Source organism: Gymnogyps californianus, chromosome 1 (genome assembly GCF_018139145.2).
Source record: "Gymnogyps californianus isolate 813 chromosome 1, ASM1813914v2, whole genome shotgun sequence".
Classification (NCBI taxonomy): Eukaryota; Metazoa; Chordata; class Aves; order Accipitriformes; family Cathartidae; genus Gymnogyps; species Gymnogyps californianus.
In genome coordinates, this window is record NC_059471.1 from 129,563,319 (window position 1) to 129,579,192 (window position 15,874).

The 15,874-nt window shown below is 44.5% G+C and overlaps 1 protein-coding gene across 1 annotated transcript; it reads left to right on the forward strand.

Moving 5' to 3' along the window:
* The first annotated feature begins 1,243 nt into the window (after window positions 1-1,243).
* Window positions 1,244-15,417, forward strand: MAB21L3 (mab-21 like 3). The gene is made up of 6 exons (XM_050915160.1): window positions 1,244-1,291; window positions 3,167-3,307; window positions 8,076-8,367; window positions 11,191-11,372; window positions 12,163-12,357; window positions 15,184-15,417. The coding sequence occupies exons 1-6, from the start codon at window positions 1,244-1,246 to the stop codon at window positions 15,415-15,417; spliced, it is 1,092 nt and encodes a 363-aa protein (XP_050771117.1).
* Window positions 15,418-15,874: the final 457 nt, after the last annotated feature.

Here is a 15,874-nt window from a genome sequence, read left to right on the forward strand (position 1 = left end):
AGTAAATGCCTACATGTCTCTATGAAGGAGTCCTCAAGCCCCTCAGCAAAAAGACAAAGGCAGATGCCTGGGAGGCATAGAGAAAGGTTTGATTTGTAGATTCTGGAGAATCAGATGTCCTGCACGTGTTGGTACTCCATTAATATACTTAGTATTTGACTGTTAATAAGGAACATCATGAAGGATAACTAGCAACAACAGTGCCTGCCCTGAGGTAGCACGCAGTGCCTGCCCAAGTGCTGCCTCTTGCCAGCTGCTGTAGAGGTAATAAATCAGTCAAGGGATGTCAAAGTTCATTTTCCAGGGGGAAATAATGATTTTACTCAAAAGTGGAGTGTACCTTCCTTAACAAGGGACACTTAGCAGCATGGGATCTCATCTCTATACTCTGTCACTCCCTTCCATGTGCTGATGTACCCTTTTTTCTAACAGCCACCAACCCTCACTGGATCAATGAGGCCTGATCAATTGTTTTTCCCTCTGAATTATCCATGTGGGGTTGTTAGCTGAGCTGCTGGCAGAAAACAAGAGAACGCTTTCTGTTGTTTACTGTAAAGAAAGCAAAGCAAACTACAGGAGGGGACAGGCTGCAGGTTATTTACTGTCAATACAGCCGGAGAGAGAGAGGAGATATAAGGAGAGGGGAGGAGAGGGGAGCAGAGGCTGCAGACTGCAACCCAAATGAATGATCTGAGTGTAAAAATACCCATGCAGTTTCAGACGGAAAGTGGGTGGATTGAAGTCAACAAGGGATAGCTGAGAGTGTTTAACAAATGGTTTAGCGAAGGGCTAGTGAGGCAGGGAAGTACTTGTGGCACACAGAATAAGAATGGTGTGCATGAGCATACTGAATCTGCAGTGCAATCTGAAAGGCACTTCCAGATCTGCCCTGAGACAGAGCAGTAGCTAGGATATTTTTGTGTATGCCTGCATGCAAGACCCACCATTTAAAAGTAGTAAGACGAATAATAATGATTGAACTTAGGAAATAATAATAGGAGCTAGTTTTCCAAAGCAGGTGGATGTCACCATTGTAACTCGGACCAGAAAAAAATTTTAAAAAATAGGCATACTTCCTTGCTTCTCTCTCCTCTTCTTCATCCACAGAGGAATTGGGTGACCTGAGCTTCACAGGGCAAGAAGGCTCTGAGCAGCTCGCTCTGAGTGTCCCTCTACTTCCAGAGGCAGGTGAACGAGTGAAGAGTGAATTCACACTTTAGAGAGCAGTGAAGACCATCTTGCCATGAAACCATTCACAGATGAAGATGTAGAAAACTTCATCCAGAGCAAGGTAAGGCTTTATCTGTCCAGATTTTCTGTCTCCCACACTAGGTGTTGATTCTGAAGGGTGCTAAGCTTGACAGATAGTTGCTTGCCTGCTGTCTTCATTTCTGAGACAAGATTGGGTGCAGTTTCATAAGAACTGTATTTCTAATGAGATTTCTAGGTTTCTGTTGCAGAATGTTGTCAGGGATCTCAGCTGGTAGCCTAATTTTTCAAGGTGCTTCTCCTCTTCTTCTTCTTCTTCAGATGTCCTGAATTTTTGCTCCTGATCTGGAATTCCAGATGTGAGACTAGCTGTAATTGCCAGCATTTAATCTAAGGAAAGGTCCTTGCCTCTTTCCCTGTCCAGTGGTCTCGGCTTGACAGAAACAAGAGTGAGACCACACCAGGGGTTGCCTCTAAGAAAGATGCATGTAGGAACTAGAGAGAGACAGATATTGTTAGAATTCACCCATCTGTCTGTCACCTCAGCTTAGGATACTTCTCTCTATACCATGATTAAAGTAACATGTCTCATTAGCACATGCAGGCTGGAACCACATTTTCTATTTTATGAGCTATTCCAGCACTTGATGTTTTTTTTCCCCCATTATGAGATGAAGTAAAACAGAATAAAATGAACAAAACAATACTGTTTAATAGAAGTAACTCAAAGAGAGCCATAACATTTTTTAAAGCTGACATGTTTCATCACAGTACTTAACTAGATCCTATTTTATAGTCTGCTTTCCCCAACAAAGACACCAAAGTGAAAAATAATTTCAAAATGGAAAACTGTAAGGCTTTCTTTTCTGTAAAGGATGAAATATTCTAGTACCATGAAGGGGCTGGTAAGAAAGGTTTGTTTTCTATATGGAAATGTTTTAGTGACAAGTAGGTGTATTTCTGTGAGAACTTTCATTTTCAGCCATGCAGTGTTGTGCACTCTGCATAAGTAATTCTAGATGAATAAGTAACGAGGAATATGTTCATGAACTTCGTTAACAGTAGCTGAATCTCCTTCTCACTTTGGTAAATGTGTAAGGATCTTTGGGAAATATTTAAATGCCCTTTACTAACATGGTTCTTCATGTTCCTCCTTGACAAGTTGAATCTCCTTGTTCGGATTTTGACCATCCCCTTATGCTCCATTCATTTTTAGTCGTATGTGAAGGTTCAGGTTCATCTTGTATTTTTCTGAGTTGTCCATCCTTCACCTCAGTCCTTCCAAGACTCAGACCTTCCACTGAAATAATTTTCAATAAATAATTATGCTACTAATGCTTGAAGAACGATCCATCAAGTCACACAAACACCTAGTCCCCAATGGCACCAGCTTTGGAAAGATACTTTCTCGCCATCGAGGAGTAGACTCTCATCTGTACTTCAGATATGAAGACAGTATGGATACTTTCAACATATAATGTAGGGATCTAAATGCTGCCACATACACCTGCAATCTGACTAATGCACAGAGTATCTGTAATTCTTGAAGTCTTGTCAGCTCTTGGAATGAAACATATCCTGGCTCTGAGAATGGCTAGTATATGCAGGGGAATAACTGGGTATTCTGCATCAAATGGATAAAGAATGAGACTGTAGCTGGTTGATAGCAAATTCATCCATGTAATGAACTCTGTCCCTTCCATCCAATGGTATTGGCATGGAAATATCAATTAATGCTTAGCAGTCTTGAGTGTTGGCCCTTCAGTATTTACCAGCTGGTGTTTACCAGCTCTGTCTCATGTTAAGTTGGTTGTAACACACAGGGAACGGTAAGTTTTATTCCCAGTGCAGCACAGGCACACATGTTTCAGGATGCTTTAAATTGATTGTCTGTTTCCTGCTGGAGACAAAGACTGCAGTTACCTGTAATATGAAGTGTCTTTCTTGGAACTGACAGGTGGAACAGCGACATTATCTGGTTTCCAAAGCAGTGGAGGAGGTGCAGAAAATCATCCAGCAACTGACCGCAGAAATCAGCTATAAGGCCACGCGATTCCAGGCTATCTCCAACTCTGGCATTCACAATGAGAATATTAAGGTATGAACAAGAGCTCTAATATACTCTCTGGCAGCGTGTAGGCAATCAGTAAGTGATTTCTCCATTGTGTGTTTGTATGGACAGGTACCTCACCCAAAACACCACAGATGATGCGTTGACACTTCACTGTGGAAGTTCTAGTGACTGACTGGGTCATAGGGACTTACTCATGGACATCTTACAACTAGAGGAGCATCAGAGGGGGCCGGGTAAATCAGGGAGAGCCTCTTTTTACAGCTGCTGCGTTTACAAAGAGCGTCTATTGCCAGAGCTGTCAGTCTGCAAGCAGAAGCCAAAGCTCTTTGGGAGACAGAAAGAAAAAACTTGTACAGCAGTAATGTAAGAAGAATAAATGCTCATGCCTTCATGAGCTATGACTCATTTTTCACAGGTGGAAAACCTGTCAACTCACTAAAAAAGAAAAAAAATCAAAAATTCTTCTTCCGCTATGAACATTAGAAAGCTCCTTCAGAAAAATATGTTTTTTCTTGGTCATGGATTGGAACTTCTTTTTTACTGGGAAGAAATGTGCTTATTAGTGGGAGAAGTTAAATGCCTCCCCATTTTAGACCATCAAATACCAAAATAATAATGTCCTGTCCCAGCTGTGACAGGAGAAGACTGGTTATTTCCTGTGACTACTTAACACAAGAATAACTAGTGTAAGGATATAAGAAACAATCATAGCAATGGCAACTTCAGATAAAAATGATCTTTTTCATCTGAACTAGTTTACATATCTAGCTATGTCAACCATTATACTAAAATGCAGCCAGTTACGGAAGTAAACATGTAAAAGCACGAGGCAACTTTTGCAGCTGTCTAGGATTGAAAGGGAAGAACTCTGTGTATATCAAGCTGCTGGAAGGGTATGGAGGTGGAGGCAGAATATAATCATCCAGTCTGAAATGTGGCTATTGATCTGGGGACAAACACATTCAGATTTATATCTTTTCTGGAATTTCGTGTATCCCAGGGCATGTAGTCTTACCAATAGGAATGACTACAGTGACATAAAACGGTGCCACATCCTGGTCCACGTGTTCCTTAGTGCCACAGTCTGCCATCCACCTCTCATACTGGAACAAACCTGCTTGGCTAATGAGGTCTGACAGGACCAGGGTCAGGGTAAAATTGCTGTTCTGGAAAACAAAGCAGGACAAAACCAAGGCAATCTATTCTGAGCAGTAATTTGGTATTACAGTAGGCTGATCTGAACAACTTCTGCTTAAAAAGAATCCTCAAAATGTATTTTCTTAAAAAGTGGCAGATTTGTTATTCATACTTAACTGAACCCAGTGCTATAAATCTGTGGAAGTCACACTAGGAGGGCCTGGCTAACTTTGTCCTGTAGGTATGGGGCAGCAAAGAATGGGTTAATAAGAACATTGTTTGGCTTGGGCTGTTCTGCTTCCAAAAAATAGAAGCTTTAATATCATTGCTGACATAACTCAACCTAGAGGAGACTTGTGTCAAGGGAAAGCCAATGTATTAACTATTCTGTTTAATTTTGCAACATCTTTTTTCTGTCAATTAAATTTACAGTGACTTTTCAGAACTTTCAGCTTCTGTTTAAAAAGAGTTAATTTAACATGGTGAGGGGTCTAGATTTGTTGAGAAGCTACAAGCCTCCTTCTAAATATGCAGGGCTGGTGGAGAATATATAAGAAAAGTCTTTAAATGTTCAATGTTTTTCTGTAACCCAGGGGACAAAAAGTCAAAATCTTTAGTTAAAAAACTTGAAATAAAATTCAGATGGACAAAATGGAATATTTTATTTTTAAAAATTTTAAGTGTTTGTTTTAGTTGTGGCCCACCATTTTTGCAGCTGTCAACTGTGCAGGGCTGATGCAAAAGCTGTGGAGGCTTCAGTAAGGCATAATGAGCAGGTTAGCGCCCAGAGTAATTACTAGTACAGCACTGCCCAACGGCATTGCCAAGTGTTTAACTCTGTAATCATGGCAGTGGGGCGTGGATTTTCCTTTAACAAATAGCCTCAAAGGAAGCTTGCAGCTTTGCTCTGTGAATGAATGAATGACCTGGCACGTGCTTTCTCTCTGTTCTGTGTACTTCTTGTTTTCCTTTCTGCTTCTCTCAGGATCAGCCAGCTTTACTGGCCAAGTGGTCAGCTATGCTTCGGGGGAAGCGCCCATTCCACCCATCCATCCAGGTACAAAGCCTTCCTGCCACCTGGTGACTGCCGGTCCATGTGCCTGCCTCCTCCTCGCCCACCCTCTTCTCCAGACAACTTCACCCACCTAACCGATTCTCCCATGACTATTTCATCCTCTCCACAAGAGACTTGCTGTTTTGCTCAAAGCGTAAATATTTTATTTCTAACCTAATGCTTCTGCCTCCCTGGGATATCCTGGCCAGGATTGCAAGAATGAGGCTGTATTGAATTTGCCCAGCATACTGCAGGCAGGTTTTTAATACAGAATTGGCCATAAGTTACACACCCCAGAATTTGAGGCTCTTGTTCAAGCCTGTGACTTGCTGGGGCCCGTGGTCTGCATATGGCGCATAAGACCATCATGTGACAGAGCATAGGTGTGGGACTGGGATTTGTTTAGGCCAAGAGGACACCAGCTGCCCAGCTGTACAGTGCCATCCCCAGCCTTGTGATTTCTGGTGTTTCCTGGTAAGCCCCAGGTGGAGGAGCCTTGTGACTTGTATTTGAAGGCACTCACATAACGCCTGCCACTCTTCCCTTTAAAATCTGTTGGGTGCCAGTGCGTACAAGTCAGCATCTTGGTATGGGAAGGAATGGTTGTTTATCTGCAAATGTGGCCGAGGCAGTGATATGAGCAGTAACTGCATGACAGCCATTGTATTTTTTCCTTATGGAGCCTAGCACTTCGTTCCTGAGCGGCCCACAGGGTTTCTCAGCCCCACCAAACCTGACTTGCGCAGGTCAGCTTGGTCTGCAATGTCATCCTTCCAGTATCCTCCTGCCTTTAGGTGGTTTATATTTGACAAAAGAAGGGCTTTCTCATGTTTTCTTTGCTATTTCTGTGCTTCTTGCTGGCCATCTTTTGTATTTCAAATCTCTTGCTGGGGAGCAGAGAAGACCGACTGCTCCCTGTGGGAGAGGGAGCCAGGAGGTGAACATGACAACGTGGCAGTGCCTGCCCCATGGTCCCCGAGCGAGGCAGACCTGGAGAGGGCAGCTGGGGTCAGCCGAGAGTCTGGATCGTCAGGCAAGTCTGTGCTGACAAGGCAGGTCTGACATCAAGCCAGGAGCACTCATCGGGGTCAGGATCAGGCCCAATGACAGTAACCAGGGTTAGATGCAGTCTATTGATTGCCAGGCAAGTCCATAGTGGCCAGGTAGCTCTGAGGTCAGGCTGGGAAGGCAGTCTGCAGGTAGGACAACAAGGTCTATGGCCAAGCGCAGGCATAGCTGTCACACAGCTGGAGACCAGCACTGCTACAACATAGCCCAGCACTGAGCTGAAATGGGGGTCCCAGGCCCATGGGCAGAAGGTGTGGGTAGAAGCCCCAGAAAGGCTGCTCAGGGCCATCAAAGCCTATTAGCACCCTCAGGACCCTGGCACCTCTGCAGTAATATTTTAAGTCAGCTGAGCTACCAGGAAGGCCATCAGAATGTTTTGGATTATTACAGGAGAGTGACAAGCGTGTTTCATTCACCTCGAGGTAACCACCTTGCAGCAACAGCTGTCACTTCGCATCCTGCTCCTGCAGCAGCTTCACCTTATTAATGCCATTGTAAGTTAGGCTTGGTAGCAAGTGGAGTTGAAAAGCTTCTGAGTCATCACGGTAAAAGTCCAAAGGAGTTTGAACGCCCTCCCTGAATACCTGGAGCCATGATCGCCAAATGGTTCCAAACTAGTGTTTGGAGATGTCTGGCTATGGCCTGGGCCAGTAGGAGGTTTCATGGTATTTGTGACACCTTATTCACTCTTTGCAAATACTGGTTCAGCACTGGTTTTATTGGAAAATGGCCATTCCCAAAGTGAGGCCAGTTACTGTCTTGCAAACAAGCCTGCTTGTGGGTTTGTTATCCATCGGTTACTGTTTCCATCCATACACTGTTTCTGGCTTCTACTCAGCAGGAGATGCAGTTTCATACAGTACATCTGGCCAAGACCTGGGTTTATTTCTGAGAGTGCCTCTGCCAGTGTAGGCTCAGGCATGTCACTTGTCTCACATCTCTGTCTCTTAAAGGACAGTCATGCAGAGTGAAACACTTATAAAATGAGTGGGTCATAGCCTTATTTTACTAATGTCTGTAGTGGACTTTGAAAGAGATCAGAAAAGTGCACTTTTTGCCATAGTTATTACTACTATTGAGCTCTAGGCTTATCTCTAGTAACTATTCTGAGGTAATAACTTGCACTATTTTGTTTCCCTTTGCTGGCAACATGCTCTCTGATGCTTTCCTGCTCCTTGGAAGCTGCTAGTTATTGCCTCTCTGGCAATTGCAGACTAGAAATAACAAGGAATGGGGGAAACTATGGCAGGTGTGGTGGCAAATCAGTCAGCGCGCTCTTGTCTTCTATGGGCCATGGCTGTCACATCAGACTCCTTCCAAGACAATTTTCTTTTAGTTTGTGTACCTCCAAAGTAACCCTCAGACAGGCATGGAACAGGTCCTGGCTGTATTCAATTGCTCCCATCATAACATGGCTTTTTCTTCTCTCCAAAGCCCACAGTTTTACCTATTGCCCCCTTAACCCTCTTTTCCTTACTTCAGGCTCATGGATCTGCCCTTGTCTCCTCTCTCAATCTCTCTGCACTCTCCTAGGTCTTAGCACCCAGCCAATTCCTCATCACAGTCCCTCTGCGTGGCCTGACAGGGTACAGGGAATGCCAGGTACGGCACTGGCGTTATTACACCGTGCATGGAGCCAAGCTCCTCTCCTCCGTGCGGGACCCTGAGGAATTGCATCAATGGCTAGAGGTGGAGCAGTTCGCAAAAAGCCTTCAGCAGTGGCATGAAACGGATGTGAACATCGAAGGTGATCTGGTTCCAGCCAAAGTCCTTATCGTCTTCCGGGAGCTGGTGGAGAAGTCGATTATCTCCTGTAACCTCTCCAGTGAGTTTAGTGGGGACAGGTATAAGGGGAACTGGCCGTCTTCTGCAGCTGATAGAGGGAAACCATCACACACACAAAGTGTTTGTTTGGCTCACATGATCAGAAGTTAAAAAACAACAAATCCCTCCAAAATCAGGGAGCCTTTAGCCCATTGCAGTGATGCATGTAGACCTGCATTGAAGATAGAATTAAGTAGTTCTTAATTGGGCTCTTCATACCCAAGATGCTGCTCCTTTCTTAGGAATTTGGGTAGGGTCTCCAGCAACATCACCCTCACTGTTCAACCAAGATGCAACCCAGATTTTTAGAACATTTAGGAATTTGGGAAAAATCTTTTTCTACTACAGCACCTGCAATATATCTAGACTATCAGGGAAGATAGTATAGGAAAATTGGATACAGGGAGGGTGCTTGAAGATGCGTATAGGGCAGATAATGCTCTGAGGAATCCTTAGCTGCCCATAGCTTTCCAGCATGGGGTGGTGGGAACCAAGCAGAAGGACTTCTCCTTAAGCAAAATAGGTTGGACAAGTGCTCTTCTCCCCAGTGTCCAGGCTGCTCCAGTCCTGTTCAGCAGAACTGGACTCAGGAAGTTTGCTTTCAGTAGTGGCACTTATCCCTCTGTGAGCAATCCAAAATGCCTGTTTATTTTCTGTGGCTATTTATACTGGAAGTGCTGATCACTGACATAACGCAATCAGTGGTGCATGCAACGTGCCTTCATAGCTGCAACATCTGTAGCAAGTGCTGCCTGAACAGTGATCCTCATGCTTAATTCTTTGCATCCTAGAGGCGTGTTATAGACTTCAGCTAATGAACACTTGGCTTGGTCCAAGCTAAATAGTCTATGTCCGTCTTTTCACATTAAGATACTGTGACATGAACAAATCTAGACTGTGGTGCCTCTTCTCATAGCACGTTTCCAGGATGACTTCACTGATCAGCAGCCTGATATGGATCTTCTGTATTCCAGAGAAATAGGAGCCATTTCCACTCATCTGATTGCGCTCTGAATTTTAGTCACAGGAGAAAGCATGTTAAAATCAAGCTCAGCTAGATCATTGCATTCTTCCAGGAAAGATTTGTTATCGTAGAAATGGAAGGGTTGATGGGAATGAAATTTCACTACTGAGGCTCACAGAAAAGACCAGATGGAATGGGCTTGTATCTGAGGGTTTACTTATGTGAAAGTCATTGTGTTGAAGTGAAAACCTGCTATTGTGTCTAGCAGCAGTACATCAAGTTGTTGAGCCAGGAGCGGTACTTCCAAGGGAACCAGGGAGTGATGTTTGGGCTGATGATTCTGATATCTTTTTTGTAAGGCCAGCTGGGAGAAGATTGACACAGAGGAGATGAGCTAAGATGAAGTCAGGAGGAGTAATTACCATTTTTGTTCATTTCTCTGAAGAATGAACTTCCCTCATCCCACAGTACAACTAAAGTTACAGAGAAATTTCCCTAATTTTATTGCTTCCCTATTTTTTAATTCTTTGAGCACCAGCAAAACCAGAGTTTTTGAGGTGTCTCACTTTTCATTGGCGGAAAAATAGGTAGCACAATTCTGATGCTTTTGAAAATGCTGTGAATGTATTTACATGCTGATGCAGCAGTTGCTCTAATGCTTTTCAGCTGCTAGGGATCCCTGCTCAGGGCTTGGGAGCAGTACAGTTCCTGTTTTGGTGCCAGGGTTGGCTCAGCAGGGAAATAACATGCAGATTTTACCGAGGGTTATAAAGTTCTAGTTGGGATGGACTCCAGTATTTGCAAGGTAATTCACCCCTGCGCTTCCTGGAGGAGATGCTGAATTACCATTGGGAGTAGGCAGATATTTCTTCTGTGAGGGTAGATGATGTTCATCACTGTCCCTTCAAGTCTGTTTTGTGGACTCCTTAGCCCATGCCAGTCAAAATCAGGTGGGTTAACACGCTACTATTTAACCTGCTTATGGTAATCTGCTCTGTCTTTTACTTCAGTGGGTTATAGCATGATCACGCAATTGGCTCAGCTGGCAAAGTTGAAGGGACAGTGATCCTGCCAGTGACAGGGAAAGCTGGGGACAGAAACTTCTTCCATGAACACAGCTGGACCAACAGGAAACATCTCACTAAGTCCATTAGTTGCAGCTTTCATTCCTTTCTGCTCTCTTAGAGCATGTTGTTCCCAGAGATGAGCCACTCTTCTTTCACTGAGGAAACTTCTTTCCTCCAAATCACCACGGAACTAACTCTTTTTGACACTCAGCAGTCCCAGTGAGGCAAGCAGTCAGCCCTTTTTGTATGTCTGCTCTGCACAACAGGCCATAAATTCTGGCATGGTCTTCTGTACAAGTGCATCTCCAGAAACAAAACTTACGGATACCCCACAAAACATTCTGAATGACTGGCAAGGGTAAGTCATTTGGTCTGATCACAGGTTCTCTGAAGGAATAAGGAGATCTTTAGATAAGAAGTGTTCATCTGGTCCCCTCTAATCTGCAGTGATCTCCTTGTTGTCCTGTACCATTAGAAAGTTAGGTTGCACCAGTTGTCTCTTGGTATTTTTAAGAAGCTGGTCCTAGGATTTAAGGGGACTCACAGAGGAAAACAAAAGCAAGGTAACTGAGTGTGAAATTGAGAACTTAGTTGTTCCTCCATCTTCTTCCTGTTCTCATTCCCCAGGGTAGATTAAGATGATAAGGGTTTTTTTCTGGTATTCTGCTTAAGGCACTAAGGAGAAAGTGTTAAGACAGAACAATGGAACTGCAAGGCCCTAGACAGCCCTTTGCTTGGCTTGTGGAAAAGGACCTTTTCCTCTTTGTTATCTTCTCTTGCTGTTCCTTCACAGGTAAAGTGATGGTGCTGGAGAGCTTCAGCTCAGTGGTCCGGGTGGCTGTGGAGACGTCAGAATCCCAGGTCGAGGTTGAGCTGGTCCCTGCTGTGGAGATTCCAACTTGCTGGCCCGAGAAAGCCCGGTGGCCTCGTTGCCTTAAGCGTTGGCCTTCCCAGGAAAAAGTGCAGTGCATCAAGGTGAATAGTGTAAAAAGCACTATTAACTCTGTGCCGGAATTTACCTCACATGTGTTTGACAGTGGTTTCCCAAATGAGGGACTGCATGGTGATGGCAGGCAACAGCATGGTTGGAAGGTATATTCTCTAGAGAAGCAACATTTCAAAATATTCTGTCAGATTTTATTGGGATTTTTTTTCCCTCTTATGGTGGTGAATTCTATGGAAGAAAAACTGAATTAACTGTTTATTGCATGAGTCTCTCACACACAGCTCTGCCTGTGTAGCTGAGTCCTGATGTGCATCATTCTTGCTGTTCTGCTCTGCCTCATGTAAGCCTTCTGCAAATGGGCTGCTGTCTTGCAGTTTTCCCTCCGGCCTAATCCCATCTTTCCCTACAATGCTCATGGCTGGATTCTGGCACTCCAGCTCAGCCCCAGTTGCCGTGTTCCTGCAGGTCCCATTCTGCCTTCCAGTCCTGCTCCCCTCTCATGCACGACCGGCTGCTCCGTAGCAAAGTGCCTGCAGAGCTGCGCCTCTGCTTTAGTAGCACTGCTGGTACTGTACGTGGTGGCTCTAGGGCTGGATCTCCTGGGAGTAACTGATATCAGAACACACACGGAAACAAAACAAATTGCATGTTTGTTTGACTAAGAATTAGGATGGGAGCGTGACTTATGTTTGCTGCCTCTGCTAACCCTGTTTAGAATACACTTTGAGAGATGTCACACATCCTTTTTGTAACATCTCTCTGCGTTGCTCAGAGAAGTTTGCCTCTGATCTGGTGTCACACTTCCCTTTTTGTCCACAGTCGCTTGGTTTCGACCTTTTGGCCCGCTCCAATTATCACTGGCAGCTGTGCTTCTCCCGTGCTGAGCATATGCTCATGGAAGGACTTGATGAAGATGGTGGTTGTCGCATGAAGTGCTTCAGGGTCATGAGGCAGATGAAGGAAGATGTCTGGTGTGCTGGAAATAAGCCTGTCATCACAGCTTATCACCTTCAGGTAGATATCACCATGATACCAAGATATGGTCTCAGTATCTGTTGCAGTGGCTTCCATCCAGTACTGTCAAAATATCATGGCGTAAATCACTGTAGTGTCTATGTTACTTCTGAGGTAACTGTCAAAACTGCAGTACCATTTCATTGCTTTACAGTGGCAAGAAGTTCAGTAAATATATGTTCCAAACTTCAACAAGAAACTAAAGCCTGTAGGAACATTATGATTGCAGCAACATAAATAATGTTAGAGTTCAATTTGACTTCACATAGGCATTGTAATATTATCTCTAATTGCATGGTTACCTCCTGCTTCTTGACTATCCCAGCCATCCATATCCGTCCATCTGTCTGGAGGAAAATTGTGCATTTGTCTTTGTGGATGTGCACCAAACAAAATTCTCTTAGGTGAGCATTATTTCATGAATGAGGTGCAAACTGCAGTTCTGGTGTTGTTTCACCTGGGGTGGGAAGGGAAGAAAGAGGTAAAGGGGTGGTAGCATCCTCCCTGCACGTACTTCAGGGTTCAAGATGGCTTCAAACAACATTTGTGAAGAAGAGACAGAAGGCTCTGCTATGACTGTGTCCCCACATCAGACAGCTGCAGACACTGATGGACCACAGGCAGCACTGTTTATCAGGCAGTAGAGCAATCTTGTTTTCTGGACCTCCATCCTCCTGGAGCTGCCAGGGAGAGGCTGCTATTCTCCCACCTTGAAGGCTCAAGCCACCAGGCTTCCACAGTAGTTACTGATCTTTTGGTGCCCAAAACCAGATGCAGTGCCAAGATTTCCCCTAAAGAAAAAGTTGTGACCATCAAATGCTATTATAGTCATGGGACTAGTCTAAGCCAAGATGGAGTCAAAAAAGAGTTGACAAGGCTGGTTATAGCTTAACAGAATGCAAAACTTCTCGGTGCCTGTAAGAACAACCTGGTGGGAAAACTGTCATAGGTAGGGGAAAGTGGAAAACCATTTAACCATTAGTAACGATCTCTTTCGCTGGCTGAAGGAAAAGAGGTGCAGGAAGTGCTGTTGCATGGACTCTTGATCAAAATAAAAAGCTCTTTAGAAGCTCTTCAGTTCTTTACTGTAACTGTACTTCAGGCTTTTACTGCAAGAGAGAAGGAATGCTTCAACATTACATTAAAAAAAAAGAAAGAAAAAGAAAACGAGAGAGAAACAGTCAGTGGATAAACCAGCAGTTGAGCAGATGCTTAGTGTTAGGTTTCTTCACATTATCAGGTTTCCCCTGTCAGAGGTATCCAACAATTATGACTAAACAAGACTCCATATGAAAAAGGCCCTCTATGACAGAGGAAATCCTTCCCCCAGAAGTTGTGAAAGCCTTAGAGAACCAAGTAAGCGCACTCATTATGCTTACCTCCATAGGAATGAAGTTCAAGATCGGGAAGTCCGAAAAGAGCTAGGTACATTTTGAAAACCAACTCTATGCCTCCATTAGACAGCTGGCAGTTAGGGACGGTTCAGTAAATGCTGGGGCTAGATCACCTGTTTGGCACCTGACTGGAAGAGCAGCGCTTTTTTCCTTGCCTCCAGAAACTTCGTTGCAACTGCTGCTCATGGATCTTGCTGAAGTAGTTTTAGTGTGACGAAAGGTAACTGCTCTGCAAGTCTCCAAGGAGTAGCTCTCACAGAGTTACAGCTTGAATTCGTCACTATGTCTTTCGTTCCCTGGCAACATTAAAAAAAAGGCTTTGTGGTTATTGCACAAACAATTGTTCACATCTGAAAAGCTGTCTGAGAAGAAATTTGTCAGCAATACAACTATTGCAAGGCCTATTGGAGGAAAAAAACAAACCAGGCAATCCAGAAGAGTGTGGCTCATTTTGATGAAATTCTACCTCTGAAGAAACAGAGGAGTTGAAGGCTGTAGTTCGGCCACGTCTCACAGCATCTGTGGGTCTCTTTTTGGGTCACTGAATCTGCAAAATAAAATTGGGATTCAGAGGACAGTAAGGAACTTAGCAGAATTATTGAACCCAAGATGGATGACTTTGTACTTTAAAAACCGATTTCAGGTTGACCAAGGCAGTCAGTATGGCTTTTTTGGCACAGTAAGTGTAAGTACCTTGAGAAAATTCTTCTCAGTCGTAGGAAAGTCTGAAAAATGCAACATGGGCAGCCTAAAAATAATACTATAAGAGCAATAATCATATGCATTTCATTATTTTAACTATGGATTTCTGGAATGTAAAAGTACATAAAATAAAGTTGGGGGAATAGAATGTAGCACGTGCTGTAAGTATCACGTGTCAGAAAAAACCAGGCTGCACTTGACCAGAAAGCATGCCCTGCACCTGCAATAGCTGCTTGGAATCTCAGTCTGTTTGGGATGCAGATCTGTGCGCATCTTCAGCACAAATACAGCTGAAGCTAACAAATAATTATGTTAATCTGATTATTCTTCTCTCCCTCCTTGCACCTACTGGCTTCTACACTTGTACAATAGGCCATTTTCTACAGCCTAAAATGCCTGGCATTTCTACAGAGGCTCCTGCTGAAGGATGGCAAATAGGCTAAGATTATTTTAGCAAGACCATTTTCCCTGGGCTTCTGGGCCAGTCAATAGAGAGGGGCTCCTCTGGGGAGAGATCCTAACCAGGCACATCAGAGTTGCTCTGCCTCCCCAGAGGAGGCTTTAGTTGTGATCCTTCCGTCGCAGAAATGTAACACAGGGAGATAGCAGTGCGAGTCTCTCTGCTTTCCAAGGCTGTCAGCCATTTACCAGCACTAAAACTGCCTTAGTAAGCTGTGTGAGCCCTCGACAGAACCTCTAACACCTCTTTTCTCCCATCTGCTTCTTGCAGACAGTGCTATTCTGGACGTGTGAAAAATACCCACGCACCAAGGATTGGCACTGCTTCCCCGAAGCCTTTCTGAGGCTGGTACAGAAGCTGCACAAGTGTGTAAGCCAGCACTTCCTCAAGCATTACTTTGTCAAGAACACCAATCTGCTCAAATACGCCAACACCAGTGACCTGGACCTGGTGGCCAGCAAGCTCGCAGTCTTCTTGGAGAACCCTGTCTTCTGCCTGGACTAAGGCAGGAAAAGGTCTCCTCACCCCAACCTTGAGCTGATCCCCCGCCTCCTCTCCCCACCTGTGGTTGTTCTTCGTGTCCTTCCAGTAGATGTTGCAGCTGGCTTTGTAAGACAGTTGGCACATGCAGTGTGACAGAGAAGTGTCAAGCTGGCAGGAGTGGGCGGTGAAAACTGACGGGAGGTATCGCTTGATGCCCGGCTGATCTAATTTGCTTTCAACACTGACAGCCTTCCTGAAAGCTACAACCAGTGAAACCCAACTTTCTGTGTGTGTCAGAGCAGGCAACTGCCTTGTTCTCTGTCTCTAGTCCTGTGGCACCTAGGCCAAAAGACGGTGCAAAGAAGCCTCGCTCTGCTGCCTACCCGCTGTGTAACCTAGCACATGCATTGTTGCTGCCTCCCCCTTTCTCACAAGAACAGCGGGTTTAATTCCCTGCTTACCTCACAGGCCAGCTATG